The following is an 18,034-nucleotide window of genomic DNA, read 5'->3' as shown; positions in this document are numbered from 1 at the left end:
CATTTCCGTGAGATATTAATGGGGCTAACAATGTAATATTAAGAATGATTGGACTTTTATATGGATAAGAAGATCTTCCAAAGTTAGGTAGGCAACAATATATTGGATATGAATCTGCGTACTTTGGGGTATAAGGCAACCTGTAGGTGAAGAAAAGTTAGGACTAAACTTCCCTCTGATCTAGTTATTCCATTATGAGCTTTCTTGCACTTTCTTCTGAAGCATCTAGTGCTGGCAACAAGTTACTTGACTAGATGGACTGCTGGACTAGTATGGCAATTGCTATGTCCTATATCCTGAGCTAAGATAGTTGAACTGAAAGAAAGTAAAGAGAAAATGGTTTTCTCTTTGTTCAGTTGTTTACTTTGTGTATTTGACCATCATCTGTGTAGTCACTGTTTCTCCTGGGCAGTCAGTTACTCCCTTCCAGAAATCACTTACAGATATCAACATAATGACTTTTTAAAATAAGAATTATTTTTTCAAAAATAAATACATTAAAAAGCCACTTTCAGGGAGACAATCTTTACCTGGTATGCCATAAAGCTGGAATTTTAAAAAGTCGTTAAAGTCACGTGATCGATGTCCCTTTAATTAATGCTCAGTTAAGAAAGGTTGTGATACCCCCATCTACAGATGCCACAACTTGCCAATGCAGCATGCAGTATCAATACAGCCTCTCTAGTCATACAATTAACTAGCCTGTAATTATATTCTAGAACTGATTTGACTGATTTATTATTTATTTAATTTTAGGGTAGCACAAAAAGGCCACTACCAGGTTGGGCCCCATTTTGTTAGGCACAGTGCAAACACTGTAAACAATAGTCCTTGCCCCCAAAGAGCTTAGCATCTAAAAGACAAGACATAACAGGGGGCAGAGACAAACAAGTGGGCCAGGATGGAGGGAAGGGGAAGCAGGACAACAAACCTAAGAGGGTATGCACAGTTTTTAGCCCTTCAGGAGCAGTGATGACAGCACTCTCCCTGACTAGCCACGATTGGGCTTCAGTATTCTGTATATATTATGGCAGAGAGTTCTGAGGAGGGATGTGAAAAAGGACAATTTGGTGGCTTTATGGATTTTCCCTGGGAGCTTGGCAATAAGATAATAGATTGATGGGGTGGGGTTGAGATTTTTTTTATGCTCTGAGACATCAGTGCATGTTTGCATTGTGAGTGGAAGGAACCTGAGGAGAGTGAGAAGCTGAGGAGAGAAGGGGTGAGTCAGCCTAAGAGATGGGAAGGGATGGGAGGGCAGGGGCAGGTGAAGGGGTTAGAAGAAAGCAGGGAAGCTGTCTCAGCCTCTGTGATAGGGGAGAGGGAGGAGCATGTGACGGAGTGGTGTGATAGGGATGGTTTTGTCAGATTTTGTCAAGTTGTTTTCCTTTGAAGAAATCAAGAAGATTCTATGGGGAGATATGCATTCATATTCAATTTGTCATTCACCAGCACTCCTAAGTCTCTTGCTTAATGGCTGTGTTTATGAATAGACTCTCTTAATTTTATGGCTATGTTGTAAGTAAGTCTTCTGTAGGATCCAGTATAAAAAAGTCAGATTATACAGTCTTAGAGACTGAATTACTCTAACCGCAGAACGCATAAAGTACTACTGGTAAGCTAATGTGACATTCCACCCATGTGTCTCAACCCTCACCTACAGGGACCACTTCTGGAGGAGAATTAGTAGTTCAGTTCCTGCTCCCATTTGTACTTGGTTTATCTGCTGAAAATGCCAATCACTGCCAGATGTGTTGGCAGTTTTGCGGTTTGGACACCTGTTCACTAAGAACTGTTTTTTCTTCTGGCTAGGAACAGATGCCACAAACTTACTTTACATAAGCCCCTAAAGAATCATTGACATTTGGTCGTTATTAACCTTAGTTGGATTGGACCTGGTGCCCTAGAAAGGCTCCCAATTTCTGAGGCATCCAGCCTCCAACTAACTATATGAAAGTCATCCAGGATACACATTTCATTTATGTTTGTTTTACTTCAAAATATCAAGTAGATTTCCAAAACTTGAGGTCTTTACTAAGTCAAACTCCCATAGGAATCAATTTCCCTTTGACTCAGATTCTGTTGGACTCACCTTGACTAGCACCTCACTTCACAAGTACCCCACAAGTGAATGGGACTATTTGTGGAGTGACATAAGACTCTGGCTCTTTGTGAATACATTCTGATTCATTCCACCAGTGCATAATAAATATACCAGAAGATCTCAAAGATAATAAAAGGCACTTAAATCTTGTGTTTCAGGGCACATCTACATGGGTCAGGAAAGAATTCCTCTCTCCTTCCATCATCAAACTGCACAGTTGGTGAGATGTGTTAGGCTTTTTTGGGAGGGCCCCCCTTGGACACATCAGATATTGGCCACTAACGTAGGCAGCATCCCAGACTTGATGGACCAATAGTCTGTTTTTATATTACAAATCCTGTGTTCCTATGAGAGTCTATTATGTGGCAAAAAACAGGATTACTTGTGGCACCTTAAAGACTAACAAATGTATTAGAGCATAAGCTTTTGTGGACTACAGCCCACTTCATCAGATGCATAGAATGGAACATATAGATAGATAGATACACACTTTGTATGGCAACTTCCAACTTATCTGTATGTATATACATATCTTCTTACTCTATGTTCCACTCTATGCATCTGATGAAGTGGGCTGTAGCCCCCGAAAGCTTATGCTCTAATACATTTGTTCTTTTTGTGGATACAGACTAACACGGCTGCTACTCTGAAACCTGTTATGTGGCAACCATTCCTGCTGTCTGAGTGCCTCACAGTCCTTAACATATTTATCCTCACGGTGCCCCGAGATGTAGACCAACACTCTTATGGCTGTTTTACCGACAAGGAGCTGAGGCATAGAGGGTATGTCTACACAGCTCGTGGCAGTGAGCCTCCCAGGCTGGGTCGACAGATTTGGGCTTGAAGGGCTCATGCTATTGCACTAAAAGTAGCTGTGTAGGTGTTGTGGCTCAGGCTCTGGGAGCCTAAGGAGAGCAGTGGACTCCACAGCCCAAGCTGCAGCCTGAGCTGGAACTTCAAAGCACTGTGTAAACATCTGTTTAAAATGGCAGCACAAACTCCGTGAGGCTGAGTCTGTTGACCCAAGCTGCTGTGGGCTGCGTAGACATATCCAGAGATCGAGTAACTTGCCTTAGGTCACATAGCATGTCTGAGGCTCAGCAGAAAATTGAACCCAGGTCTCCTAAGCCTCTGAATAGCACCCTTCCCCTCTTACATTCCTTAAAAGAAGGAACCAGAGACCTATTCAAATTACAGATGCAAATCATTATTTCCCACCGACTTAGTGAGATAGTGAAAGTGTATGCATTAGAAATGTATGTATTCAAGTTCTTGTACATTTTGCTTTATGCATTCATCTCTCTCCAAAATCTCATGAACGTTCACTCCCTCTCCCACTAGGGCTCAGAGATAATTTAATGCATAACAGATTGGCTTGATTTAGAAATCTCACATATTCCTCTTGCTTGTAGGAGAAATGAAATTAATATAGAATTACCATACAAACATCAAGTAATAATGTAAGTACTAGCATAAATGAATTCACTTACCTTAGGTACAAAAACAAGGCAGAGTGTAATGGTACTGCAGAATATAATGACTAAAGCAACAATGCAGAATTGAACATTGGGCTGGTCCCGAGTGAGGAATGAAACTGCAGCTCCAATAATACACATGATCCCCACGTTGTATACGCTCATCCCGATGTATTTGCTGTCATTCAAAGCAGGAATGCTGACATTTCGAGTCTCCCATGCTAAAAAACAACCAAATAACTGAAATGGCAAAAAGAAAAGGAAAAAAGGTCACTGTTATAACACAATACCACTAGTTTACATGAATCAAAAAAGTAGTTTTTATTACAAACTGTTATATATTTGGGTATGGTATTTCTCTATGAGCAGTTTATGGATTGTTGACAGATCAATACAGCATTAGGAACCAGAGATACGAATGTGCATAGCACATGATATCTAATTCAAAATACACTAACTTCTATCAGTAACTACAAAAATTAGATTTATACTGCTAATCCAACTCTCAAGAGATAAATGTGAAAACTATATTAGCAATCAGAAGAGATGGGACTGAACTTCCCCAAAGTTCAGGGTAGTTTGAATCTAGGCCCATCTTTAGCCATCAGTAAAGAAGTATCATTACTGCTTTCATTCAAGGATTTCATTAAAACCCAAATATAGGATGCAGAATTCATTTAGGCTTTTTTCCAGCAATGACTGAGAGTCCTAGTCAATCATTCACTGATTATCACCTCCATTAGTAAACAGCGGTGCTGAGAAACATCCTGTGACACCATTCAGACCTGTCCAGATAGAAACACCCACAGAAAAAAGCAGCACACCAGCTGCTAGGACAACAAATCTGATTTATTTTATTGCAGGAGGTGTTGATTGTGACCATTATATTTAGGTGGCCTAACACCTAGTATAAAAGATTCTTGTGACCTTTTTTGACAAGCTCTAACACCGCCATTGTTTACAACAGGCCTTTGAAATTCAGTAGAGGGCATGCCTTTAGACTTCAGCAGTGGTTCTCAACCTTTCCAGACTACTGGACCCTTTTCAGGGGTCTGATTTGTCCTGTCTACCCCAAGTTTCACCTCACTTAAAAATACAAAAGTGTCACAGCAACCTATTACTGAAAAATTGCTTACTTTTCTCATTTTGTCCGTATGACATTTTAGTCTGTACTGACTTCGCTAGTGCGTTTTATGTAGCCTGTTGTAAAACTAGGCAAATATCTAGATGAGCTGATGTACCCCCTGGAAGATCTCTCCATACCACCAGGGGTATGTGTTCCTCTGGTTGAGAACCACTTGGTTAGAGAAGTACCTTTTCTTTGAAATTCCATTAAGGTTTGGCTGAGATATAAACTTCTCTCCTCTCATTTACAGGCCTCAGGAAAATTTTGGCAACCTGCCAGAACAATAACTGAACATTATTGCCGCAGCAGCAGCAGGAGGAGGAGGAACCCTGGGGACCAGACAGCCTTTCTGGGACTGGGGAAACTGGGTCAGACTCCCCATGGCACATGGCCCCCCATGTTCCAGCCCACCCCGGACAGACCAAGTCTCCCAACACACCACAGGGACTCCTGTTTGCAACCAAAACCTCCTCATTCCCAATTTAATGTTATTGCCTGCATGAAAATAACATTGCCTGGAATACGTGGCAGCCACACATGCACATCAGCCGTTGTTTGGAGAAACTCTGGCCAGAGCTGTCCCTTGGGTAGTACGAATCGGGGTGACTGCTCCAGGCTTTGGGGGGCCATGCAGGCTGGTGCGATTAGCTGGTGCAGTCAGTCCCAGAAAAGACAAATTCGTCACTTCTGTACCAGGCCCTGCCACTCTGGGCCCCATGACTTGCGGGTCCTCACGGCCTGGTGTGATTGCTCAGCACAGTCAGTCCCAGAAGAGACGAATCCATCTCTTCTGCCCCAGGCTCTGCACCCCGCTAGGGATGGCCCTGACATATGGCAGATGCACAGCAGGCTGGGTAATGTAGCTGACATTTGCTCTCCTTTTGGTTCAACCAATGGGAGTTCAGGAGGGGCAGAGTTGGATGGGCCTGGTGGCCAATGGCACAGTGGAGTGGAAGCTTTGAAGAACAGGCTGCAGTGGTGGTGTGGAGCCCTGACAGTGTGAAGTGGAGTCGGGTATGGGGGCGGTGGCAGTATGTCAGGGAGAGGGGGGTCATGCCCAATTCTCCCCCAGGCCCTGACCACTGCAGGCAGTAGATAGATAGGGAGTTCAGGGAGGGGGGACACAGCCCCACTCACTCTGGGACTCAACACAGCAGGAGGTGGGGGGGAGGGGTTCATGCTCCTTTCTCCCCAGGCCTTTGAGTGCAGCAAGAGGGCTACCAGGAAGGGAGTAATATCCCCTCCTCTTTTGGGACTTGGTGCAGTCAGGAAGGGGTAGACCTGTACAGTTCTATTCTGCTGCAAGCACCAGGCCAAGAGTGAATGTCTTGTCTTCACTTCATTGGGTGTAAATGCAGCCCTGCCTCCCAGAACGTAGCCTACAGCTGAGCTTGGGATAGCCCCCACTGGGGGTGGGGGCTGCAACTCTGCTTGCTTTGTTGTGTGTCCTACAGGGTGCAGGCATCGGATGTGCTGGGAAAGGGACAAGGAGACTGAATCATAGGCGCTGAGTCCATGGGTGCTCTGGGGCTGGAGCACTCATGGGGGAAAAAGCAGCTCCCCGCCCCAGCTCGCCTCTGCTCTGCCTCCTCCCCTGAACATACTGTGTGCCCGATATTTTCCCCCCAGCTCCCAGCGCTTGTGCCATAAAACAGCTGTTTTGCGGGGGAATGCGGTGCACTGGGGGAAGAGGTGGAGCCAGGGTGGGGATTTGGGGAAGGGGTCCAATAGGGGCAGGGAGGGGGGGGAGTTGGGGCGGGGATTTTGGGGAAGGGGTTGGAATGGGGGCAGGGCAGGAGCTGACCAATAAGGTCAAGGATAGAGTAGGGACAGGGATGGGGCGGGGGGGGCGCCAGCTCCCACTGGTGCCTGGGAAAGTTGGCACCTATGGACTGGATGGGAGTATTAGTGAGTGGGCAAGGGGATGGCAGTGGTGGTGTGTTAGTAGGGCTAGCAGTGGAGGTGTTGTGGGGCTGGAGGCAGGGCAGTGCGGTTAGCAGTGGGGGTGTTGGGAGGGCAGCAGGGGTGTTGGAGGCTGGGGTCTAAAGGGGTGGGATGTTTCCTGAAATTAATTTGAAAATGTTGATTAGTATGCCTCCCTCCCTTTGGGAGCACCATATGGGGAAGGGAGGGAAGAGAGAGAGAGTACCAGTGGATCATTGCCCCCAGGACTGCAGCCTTCCCCTGTTGCTAGTTACCGTAGCTAATCTGGTAGCTCAAGTAGTAGCAGTCTGTGCTGCAATGTCCTTGATGATGATGGGCTGTGGAGGGTGGAGGCTTACAGTTACAGTTCTGACCATGTAATTAAAAAGTGTCTTATAATGCATATGCATAAGGGGGCTGAATGAAGGTTGCAGAGAAAACCTTAATATGAAGGTTGATTACCTGTATCCAGTTCTTCAAAATGGACTCTGAATATTCATACTCTTGAATATGTGCTGACTGGTGTCACTGAATGGTGCAATCTTCCACTAGCAGTGCCTAGTCAAAACACTCGCATGCCCCTTTCTGCCCCTACCCTCAGCCACCGAGCATTATTCTGAGGACGAGGCTATCAAAGGGAGGGAGGCAGCGGTTACCACCTCAGTTCCTTCCACTACTAATGCTGAGCCAGTAGAAAACAGGACCCCACAAAACAGAGGGAGGGCAGGGCATGTGAATATGCTGAATCCATCTCAAAGAATCTCAGCTACTGGTAAGTAACGTTAATTTCTTCTTTGACTGTCCTCTGCATAGTCCCTCTCCTGGTATAGTTTAGTCCATAGTATGCATTTTAAATTTAATGGTGGGTATGGAGCCCTAACTAAACAAGGACTGAAGCACAGATCTGCCAACTGTGCATCTGACCATATATAACAAATAATGTTTAATGAATATGTGTTTTGACTCCACATGGCTGCTGTACAGACTTCTAGAAGTAGAACATGTCTCCAACACCCCACCAATGCTGCCATCACCCTAGTGGAGTGTGCTTACAGCAGAAGAGTGGGAGATCGTGATGCACTCTCATAACTTTCTATTATACCCTGTCTGACCCATCTTGATTATGTTTGTGCTGATGCAAGATTTCCTCTATAGTTACCAGCATACAAAACAAGCAATTTAAGCAAAGACTTAAAGTCCTTGTTCCTATTGAAACAGAATGATAAAACTCTTTTTGCATCTAAACAATGCAGCTTTGATTTGCTTTTACTCAAATGAGGTCTGGGAAGAAACACTGGCAGACTAATGGACTGACTGACATGGAACTCAAGTGATTTTTTTTTTGTATGAATCTAGGATATGGATGAAGGTCATAAATAGAGTGCCAGCCATTAAGGCATGAAGTTTACTAATCTTCCAACCCGATATTATTTCTATAATAAAAGCAGCCTTAATTAATAGACAAAATAAGGAACATGAAGAAAAAGCCTCGAAGGATGGAGACATAAGCTGTGATTGTATTAAGTCCAATGGTGCAATAGAACCTCTTACTGGGGGTACAAATTTAGTAATCCTTTAAAAAACTTTTATCATCATCATGTGAAAATATTGCTTTGAATATGAGAAGTTGCTGTTGCAGCTACACATACTTTTAAATACTTTAAATATGCTTTAAATATAACAATTACTCTAATACAGTTTGAATAGGGGCTGACACAGGATTTATATCCCTATCAGATAGCCACGGCAAAAATCTTTTCCATTTTAACTTATAATAACTTTTCTCTTGAGAAACGTTGCTACTATGGACAGACATTTGGTAAAGAGATGGGATCCTGAGGAAAGGCCAAAAGGGGAGAACGCTGAACTGGAAATGGTCCTACCCTATGGCAAAATGAAGGTACTTCCGGTGTGATGGTCTTATTGAAATATGAAAAGAAACTTCTTTGAGATGGAGAGCAGTAAACCAATCTAGAGAAGACAGGGAAGGAATAATGGAAACTAGAGTCAACATTCTGAAATGCATCCATCAAAAATACTTGTTTAGTTTCCTTAGATCCAAGATGGGATGAAGTCCTCCATTTTTCTTTGGAAATGGGAAATAGCAGGAATAGAACCCTTGATTCCTGAAATTTATTGGAACCTCCTCTAATGCTCCCTTTGTTTACAGAGAATTGATTTCCTATCTTAACACAGAGTCATGAGAAGCGTACCCGAAAAAGGAGGGTGTGGGAAGTTAGTTTGGGGTGAGTGTGTTGAACTGGATGGAGAAACTGTTTTTTATAATGTAAGAACCCATCTTTCTGTGATGCTCTTTAGCCAGTTGCTCTAACATTGGCTTAAACAGTCTCCAGTTGTAAGGGAAATAGAAGCCAAGATTGGTTTGCTGCCCTGAATACCACTCCAAACCTGCATCAGCAGGCAAAGAAATGGTTGTGGACAAAGTCTTCTGCTTCATTCTGGCTTTAAATGGTAATCTCTTATATGACTGAGACGTAGCAGTTATTGCTGCTGTTGTTGGTAGTGATGTCTACCTTTCTTGAAATAAGAAGAAGGTAGGTAGTTAGCTATTCAGATGTTTAGAGAGGAAGAAGAAATTAGCTTTCTTCCTAGAGAATTTAGTCTTTTCCCTTCTCTATTGCTAGGAGTAGAATGTACCTCCTGAACTTGATCTTTGCATTGTTGCCACCACTACTAGAGAATCTGGTGAAGGATGTCCATGAAAAAAAGAAAATTCTACATATGGAATCTGGTAAAGCTTATCTATCTTGTTTGCAATTGGCTGTCAAGACAATGGGTATTCCATATTAATTTTGCTGGTTGCCGTACTCTGTCCAACAGTGGTAGAGAAATTTTATTTGTAGAAGTGTTTCCAGATATATCAAAAATGGGATGCACAGTTTCTTTTAGTGAAAATGAAGGTTATTTCAATGTAGAAACCATTCTGCTGATTAATTCCTGGGAATGAATGGCATCCTCTGAAGGAGGAGGAGTTGAGGCTACTCCCACATTTTTGTCTGGAGAGGATTCACCCACAGGTTCCTGGTCATGGGAAAAATGTCTGTAGAGAAACCTCTACCTTCTCCTCTTCATCATATAATTCATCATTAATTAGAGTAGGGGACTTGTATCCCATCACTGGATCCATTAGTGTAGGATCCAAATGTCTTGGATTGGAATGTGCTCAAGCGGATGTGTCTGATCCATATAACTTGGATCTGGATGTCACAGATGCAGAAAGACCTCACCAGATTGATGGTGAACAGAAGGCCTGGCCCTGGATGGAAGTTGATATGAAAGGTCTGGAGCTGACCAGTAAAGTCAAGGAATTCATGGAGGCACTTGCCAGTCCTGCCAATTTCGAAAGTTTGGTATCATGGCAGAACCAGGGGGATACCTGGGATTGTAGTAGTCTGTGTCCAATGGAGGTCTCTGAGATTGTGGTTCCGGATTATCCATTGGATCCAGTTGTTCGTCTGAATGTGGATCTGAGCCCAGATCTGACAACAAAATGATTTGGGTGGGGGGACTACTGAGAGCAGTATTCTTAACATGGACATTGGAGAAATCATCTGAGGAGAGTCCGAAGGTGTCTTGGGTGGTGGAGGTAACATAGTCAATGGGACATCTGATTTCTTTTTCTTGTGAGAGTGTGGGGATGGATTCCTGTCCAATCTTCTTTTCACTGTTGCTATCGTAGAATCCAGTGGAACTGATTAGTGTGGTTCTGCAGACACTTGTATGTCTGCTGCATTTGATTTGATGAGTCTCCAGACAGGTGGTTAGTCTTTGCTTTTTTCTTCCTTGGAACCGAGGGCTCTGGCTCCATGGAAGTTCTTGGCATCAATTGTTTACCTTCCATGTCTGATTTCCTTGATACTGGTACCTTCTTTGGTATGGGGGGGAGGGGTGTGGTCAGATGACACTGTTACCAAGTGTTCAGTTTCTTTAGAACTGGAGTTTGTTGCTGAGAAGGATGGCTTATGTTCAAAATTCTTCCTGGAAACAGAAGGGCTCAGAGCTCACCCAGGCCTTATGTTTTTATCTTCCAGAGCCTTAGGAACTAAAGATCTGGAGGTTCTTGCTGACAAAACTTCTTGTAGAAGGAAGGCTTGGAGTCTCTTCTGCTTCTCCTTTCTGGCTTGCAGCGTGAAAGTGCTGCAGATTGAACAACAGGAAGGAGAATGTCCTTCTGCTAAGCACTTCAGGCAGCAAGCATGGGAGTCCACATCTTGGTAAACTGCCAGACACATCTCTTAAATCCATGCTTCCTGCTCTTCACGTCCACCACAAGAACAATGAAAACTAATACTAACAATAAACATATATTATCTATAAAACAACCACCAAGGCACTGTAATTATCTGTCTAAAGAATCTTGATTTGTAGAAGGCTCATGACTGTGTTAGCAGTGGAAGGAACTGAGGTGGTAACCACTGCTGTGCCCCCTTTTATAGTCACACCCTCAGAATGTGCTCAGAGGTTGAGGGTGGGGGCAAAGAGGAGGATACAAGTGATTGACTAAGCACTACTAGTAGAAGGCTGCACCGTTCAATGGCACTGGTTGGTGCATATCCAAGAATGGGAATATTCAGAGGACACGCCAAGAAGAAACTGGCATTTCCTAACTTTTGAGTGCTTAACTTTGCATCCCTAATTATGTCCTTTTTAACACTGTTCTTGTTTGTATTTAAAAATAGAATAATAAACACCTGCATGTTCATAATCAGAGAGAGTTGGTATTGTTACGATGACAATGTTCAATACCACTGTTACTACACGAATACAATTACAACACCGAGTTACTATATTAGTTCCAAGCCAGAATCCTGTAACTTTAATGAAGAGAGTTAGTGGACAGTACATGCTTTGCAACCTGTGACACGTCAGGATTTCTAACATCTCCTGCTACAATCATTACTAATTACATATTTAGAATTTTTATTGAAATATGAAAAGATTCCTTTCTAAAAAGCATTAGTCTGGGAATACAGCCAACAAACAAAAATGATGCCAGCATTTACTACAAAGGCAGTTATAAAGAAATCAAAAACATCAATTATCTCTGAAAAATTGATTTGAATAGGGTTGTGGGAGTTGTGGTTTGACCCATCCTCACTTACAACTGAGCACAGCATGTAAAGCAGTTAAATATCCTCTAGCTCAATAGGAAAATACTTAATTTCTATGAAAACCGAAGAAAGGGAAAAGGTTTGGGTGCAAATGTGTTTCTTTCACAATTGTATGTTATAATTTGGGGAGTTTATTCCTACTTCTCATTGGCATTTATGACAAAATACTTCTCTCTGGGAGAAATCCTTGTTTTTAAAAGAACCACAACTAATTATGGCCAGGGCGGTATTGAAACGGGCAAAGCAAAGAGAGTTGCCTTTGGCCTCCTGAGAGGACAGTAATGGTTGTTGCAATGGTTCTTGTTTGCCAATAAAAGTGACTGTACTGAGTCCAGCAAAGAATCTACCGGGTTCTACACCCAGGCTACCGAACTGGTGATCTGGTGAGAACACATTGCTCTTCTTTTTTCCCATTTGCCCTCACCATGCTGCCTCCTTCCTTCCCAAGTGAAGAAGCCAAATTGGGGAAGGGTAGTAAAGACTGTGGGAAGCCTGCCACACTCTAAAATGCCATTTTTGAAGTTAAGATTGGGATCACGAGCTGCTAGTGAAAGATAAAGTCTGCAATTTACTGACAATTCCCATGAAAATTATGTGCCTAGCCACTTTTGAAAATCCCTCTTAATGCTTATCTGCATAGTTAGGCACCTAAATACCTTTAAAAATCTGCCCCTTCCCCTCTTTGGTTCAATAGGTCCAGAGCTTGTTGATCTTCAGAACATGTTGCAAGGTCTACTTTGGATCTTCTCTGATGATGCGGGTGGGGTGTAAAAGGCTGGTTTTCCCTTCTTGGTTTGTGGGTTGGAAAGTTCTGTAATTCCTCTTTTTGACATTATATTGATTTGGGCTATTATCTTTATCTGTGTTTTTAAATTATAGTGTCAGTGTAGTTAGAGAAACTGTGACTGTACAAATTGGAAAATAAAATAAAAAAAACCTCTGAAGGAAATGGGGTTACACCACTATACCTGAAAGGAGAATCTGGGCCATTAACAGAAATTCACTGCAAACTGCTGGAGGATAACAGGACTGTGAGCAATATACAACATGGATTTATAAGGTTTAACTGACAAACTTGATTTTTTTTAATAGAATTACAAAATTTGTGGATGACGGAGATCCAGTAGAGGCACTATAGCTTCAGTGTAGCAAAGCATTTAATGCTGCCTTTCAAACCTACACTTGCAAAATCATTTCCAATTACCTTATCACAAGTACTGTCACACAGAGTCCACAGTGTGTTGTGATAAATGTTAATGTACGGAATTGTAAAAGGCATCTGCTGGGGTACTGCAAGAACTAGTGTTAGGTACAGACTTATTTAACATAACATCTTATTTATCAACAGTGATCTTGAAGAGGAAGTAGAGAACTTCTGTCTTATCTGTCCGTTTCTTTTCCTGAAGAACGGAATGCCTGCAGAGCTATTACGTAGCCATGTTAGTTTCAGGATATAAGAGACAAGGCAGGTGAGATAATATCTTTTATTGGACCAAGTTGTGTTGGGGGAAGGGACAAGCTTTTGAGCTTTACAGAGTTCTTCAGGTCTGGAGAAGGTAACCAGAGTGTCTGAGCTAAACATGAGGTGGGACAGATTGTTAAGCATAAGGAGTTCCTACATGTTGTAGGAGACCTCTTAAACTGAAGTGGGCAATTAAAGGTTGGCAGGTAGGGGTGTTCTTAACTGTTGTAATGAGCCATAAAATCAGTGTCGCTAATAAGTCCATGCAGATCTACTACCCTCTCACTGATTTGTTGGAGGGAGCTGAAACTGTTAATCACAGTGAGCCCTGGGCTGTGGGGCCTGCTGACCTACTTCCAGCAGCAAGAATTCTTCCATAGCTATTATATTTAATAATGTAATAACACTTATAATGAACATAGGTACTATGTGCACATAGGAATTTTTTTTCCTGAATGAATCCCTGAGTATGATCTGAACAATTCTTTGCTTAAATACCCGTTTGATTGTCCCACATGTTTCCTTTGAGAGGCATGTCTGTTTATCCTCTGCACAAGGGATATGAGTAGGAGTGAGGAAAAAACATAACAAAGGAAGGTCACAATGAGGATATCAGAAGCATAAAAAAACAACAGAAAAGCTGGCTACTATCCCGCCAAAAGTCAGGCCTGTCAATAATTGGAGGTCTGTGTTGTCACAGCTTTGGAAACTCTGCATATTAGACCAGGCTGCCGCTTTGCAGATTTCACTAGCTGTTTACAATTTGTATTGTAATAGACCCTGGGGGCCACTCTCAGGGATCAGGGCCCTATTGTGCTATTTAGAGACACAGAGCAAAAAGTTGGTCTCTACCTCAGAGACCCTACGGCTCTTTTCCTTCGGCTGGGATGCTTGGTTAGTTTTTTCTTTCCTAAAATCAAGACACTGGGAGTTTTTGACCTGCGGACATTTCACAGTCTTAAGTCACTGTAAAATGGAACTGTAGTATTCCACATTTATTGTCTCTTGGTGACTCAAAATTAAAAATTATTTTACAAATAACACCAAAGAACTGGTTGAAATTTTTTCACTAATTATTTTTTTTCAACAAAAATAGTGTTTTGAGCAAAACAAAAAAAATTGAAATTTTTTATTTTGTTTGAAATTTTCATTCTTTGAAATAAAATATTTTTTGGAAAATCAAAAAGGTTTGTTTTCAGTTTTTCATTGAAAAAAGAAGAACATTTTCATTGGAGAATTAGGAAAAAACAAATAAATTTCCTCTGAAAAACAATTTGCAGTTTTCAACCAGATCTATAAAAGATGTTTTTTCTAAATACCACCACCTCAAACTCAGTCATGAAATTGAAGGACAAGCTGTATTCTTTCAGGCTTCACGTCATCACCAATAACAGATTCTGTAGTCAGAACTTTGTTAACTCTTCTGTTGCTGATGTCTGAGCCAGAAATGTATCCAGCTCACTCTCCCAGATTTGTGTTTATGTTCAGTTCTAAACCAAAGTATTGCTTAGTTCTTGCAGGCATGTAGCCAAATATGAGTTGGAATACACAATGTAGGTGAAATTCACCCATTGGGGGAGGCACGCACATAAAGCCCAAAACTCCCACTACTGTCTTGCATAGGGGGTGCTGGTAGAGCAGCTGCATAGGCCTGTGGACAGGAGGCTACATTAACCCTGAAAGTTATTTAAATAAAACTTCCCACTTCATACCCTAGACTTCCAGCCTGCATAGATTGTAACAGCTTTTCCTTCCTTGTTACTGTGCAGACTGGGTCTTTCATCCCTAGATCCTTACTGCTCTTCCCTAACAGCTTTATAACAACTGAACTAAACCTGTGGCAAGCAAACACCCTTTAGACAACCGCTACCTCCTACAACTTCACATTATTTCTAATATGGTTTCCAAAGGTTAGATTACAAGATTTTTAAAGTGATCTTTAAAGCACTTCTGGCACACACATACTATCAGTTTAAAATGTTAACAAATATATAGTTTATTTTATTGTAATAGATTATATATTTTTGCTAAATGAAATTAATGCCACAATGGAAAACAAATATGAGAGACCCTATTACAACCTTCTACAGCTTCCCAAACTTGTTTTGACAGTTTTCCTGTGGTTCAGGTTGTAGGGGATTTATCCTACAAATCCATATACCCTAATGTATTTTTTCACATCCTAAAATACCACCATTTGTATACTATTAAAGAAATATGTAGATCTGGTACCAGTTGATGTAAAAATCCCACAATCCATAAAAAGCAAAATTAAAAAAAAAACAGTTGTAAGGTGGAACATCCAGGATGGTGCTGTATTCACTACATGCACAAGTTTAAATAGGGTAAAGGATAAATGAGCCATTTTCCTCTTGTGGGTATTTTCTTTGGCTGCCAAAGCACTGGGGAAATAAGGAAAGCAAATCCATTCAAAATCACAGGTATTAAGAAAGGTTAACTAGGACTTAGGTTGTTTACCTTATTCTTTTACAGTACAAATTGATTCCTCAATGTACAGGTTAATCAAAAGTATCCAGATTACTCATTTATGAATTAAATATTAAGAGTAAAAATGAATGGGCCAGATTCTGAACAGTACTGCAGGGGTAGGAAAGCAGACCACATGTGCAAAAGCAGTGGTAGAGAGCTGTGCAATGGGCATGTATATCAGACGCATTCTCAGCCAGTGCAGTCTGCACAGGGAAATTTATGTGGCTATTATCAGGGAGGCATGCCGGCTGTGAGAAAAATAGTGTGTATGGGGATACAGATCTTATATAAACTTTAAACCTTTTATTTCTAAAATGGGTTTCATCTGGATAGGTTTTAAAGCAACTTTTTTTCTATCAAGATATAGATTCCAGAAGACAAGCTGTTGATTTACAGCATAATTCCAAAATAGACAGGTTACTGTAATCTCCAAGAATAAGCAGCACGGGTCATGAATTTATTGTTAATGTTGTTGATGACTGAATGTTGAGTGACTAGTTTTGTTGCTAGTGTTTTTCTAATCAGCTATTTTTAGAGGATTTTTGTGTCAAACTTTGACCTTTTCATCCAGATAAGACCATGGCAACTTTTACAAAAGTGGTATCATGCTTCGGATTTTTGATACTTTGCGGGTCACAGATCTCTTTGGTATGCAAAAATCTGAATATTTCTAAATTTGCTGATTTAAATGCAGTCTTCCAAACAGGGCTGTCCTTAGGATTTATGGGGCCCTACGCAGTATTATTAAACTGGTGCCCCTATGCCCAAGGGCAGCCTGGGGGGGGTAGGGAGGCAAAAGGCAGCAAAGGATACTGAGCCACCCAGCCTGCCTCACTGCGGTGGAGAGTCACAGTTCCCCGCAGAGAGCCCTGTACCCTCTCCCTCACACAGAATGCGTGGTGGCTTTGGCTCTGTGAATATGGCCCCTGCCTAAGGAGACTGCAGCTAGCTATGGGAGCCTGCAGGAAGGGTTAGAACAGGGATAGGAAGAGGCAGAAGGGTGGACATTAAGACCCAGGGGTGCCCCACGCAGCTGCATATGCTGCGTATGCATAAGGACAGCCCTGCTTCCAAACTGATGCTAGATAAGCACGACCAAAGTACGAGTGGATTAAGTTGCATGGCTCCAACATAGCCCTCACACTTGATTTGTCCAAATGCCCTAGTGAAAGGTGCCACAAGGCAGTGTAAACAATATTTGAAAGCCATACCAATCAAGGCCAAGAAGCCTCACCTTTTGGGTCAACTGGCCAATTGAGGGAAGACTAACATTCCAAAGACTAATCACCTTGGGAAGAGGCAATCATGACAACCACTACCAGGCCACTCCAGTCTCTGAGCAATTTCTCTGTCCACCCAAAGGAGGCCTGCTAGTGAGAAGAGCTGTGCCAGCAGAACATCGCCATCTGGCTCTTTGACTGCAGTTCCTGCTCCTATCCTCTGACAGTCCAGAAGACTGTAAGAGCTGAAGAGTTTGCATCCCCCTGCCACCATTATCTAAAGGATGTTATTTTTTTTCTATTTTGTTTTTATTTGGTCAGAGGCATCCCAGCCCCTTTGTTATCAGGGTGTGGAAGTGAAAATGTGGCTGTATGCACACATTTGTGTGTGAGCATCCATAAAGTCCAGATAGGAAAGGTACCAGAAGGAAAAGTTTCCCTAGGTTGTCTAATGAAATTATTCATAAGAGTGTGTTCTCTGTTCTATGTCTAAAATTCCTATGAGTCTTGAAGTTATCTTGTGTAAATTTTGCTATGAGAGTTTAATCTTTTTAATTAGGTATTAAAAGGTTTTATAATATCTGTTGGGGAGGAGGAAAAGGTTAGATATCAAACAGCAATTGAATTCTAAGGAGGAAGCTTTATATTTTGCTCTGAGGTTGTAGTTCAAATATTAGATAATAATTTGGTTTCAGTATTAAGATATATAATAGGACTATTGATTTTTTTTAGTCGTGATTAATTTTGAGTTAATCGCATGAGTTAACTGATTAATCAATCACAATTAATCACAGTTTTAATTGCACTGTTAATACCAATTGAAATTTATTAAATATTTTGGATTTTTTCTACATTTTCATATATATTGGATTCTGTGTTGTAATTGAAATCAAAGTGTAAATTTATTTTTGATTACAAATATTTGTACTGTAAAAATGACAAAAGAAATAGTATTTTTCAATTCCCCTCATACAAGTCCTGTAGTACAATCTCTTTGTTGTGAAAGTGCAATTTACAAATGTAGAGTTTTTTTGTTACATAACTGCACTCAAAAACAAAACAATGTAAAGCTTCAGAGTCTACAAGTCCACTCAGTCCTACT

At 41.7% G+C, this 18,034-nt stretch overlaps 1 protein-coding gene across 1 annotated transcript in view; it reads right to left on the bottom strand.

Annotated features, from left to right (window-relative positions):
• The window catches only part of GABBR2 (gamma-aminobutyric acid type B receptor subunit 2), an 840,990-nt gene that overhangs the window by 36,934 nt on the left and 786,022 nt on the right, over positions 1-18,034 (bottom strand). Inside the window, exon 15 of the mRNA XM_077809185.1 lies at positions 3,595-3,819. Within this exon, the coding sequence (XP_077665311.1) occupies positions 3,595-3,819 (225 nt within the window). The remainder of the gene's footprint in view (positions 1-3,594; positions 3,820-18,034) is intronic.

The sequence above is a fragment of the Eretmochelys imbricata genome, chromosome 2 (genome assembly GCF_965152235.1).
Source record: "Eretmochelys imbricata isolate rEreImb1 chromosome 2, rEreImb1.hap1, whole genome shotgun sequence".
Classification (NCBI taxonomy): Eukaryota; Metazoa; Chordata; order Testudines; family Cheloniidae; genus Eretmochelys; species Eretmochelys imbricata.
Note: the sequence above shows the minus strand (reverse complement) of the source record. Positions and strands in the feature narration are given on the sequence as shown.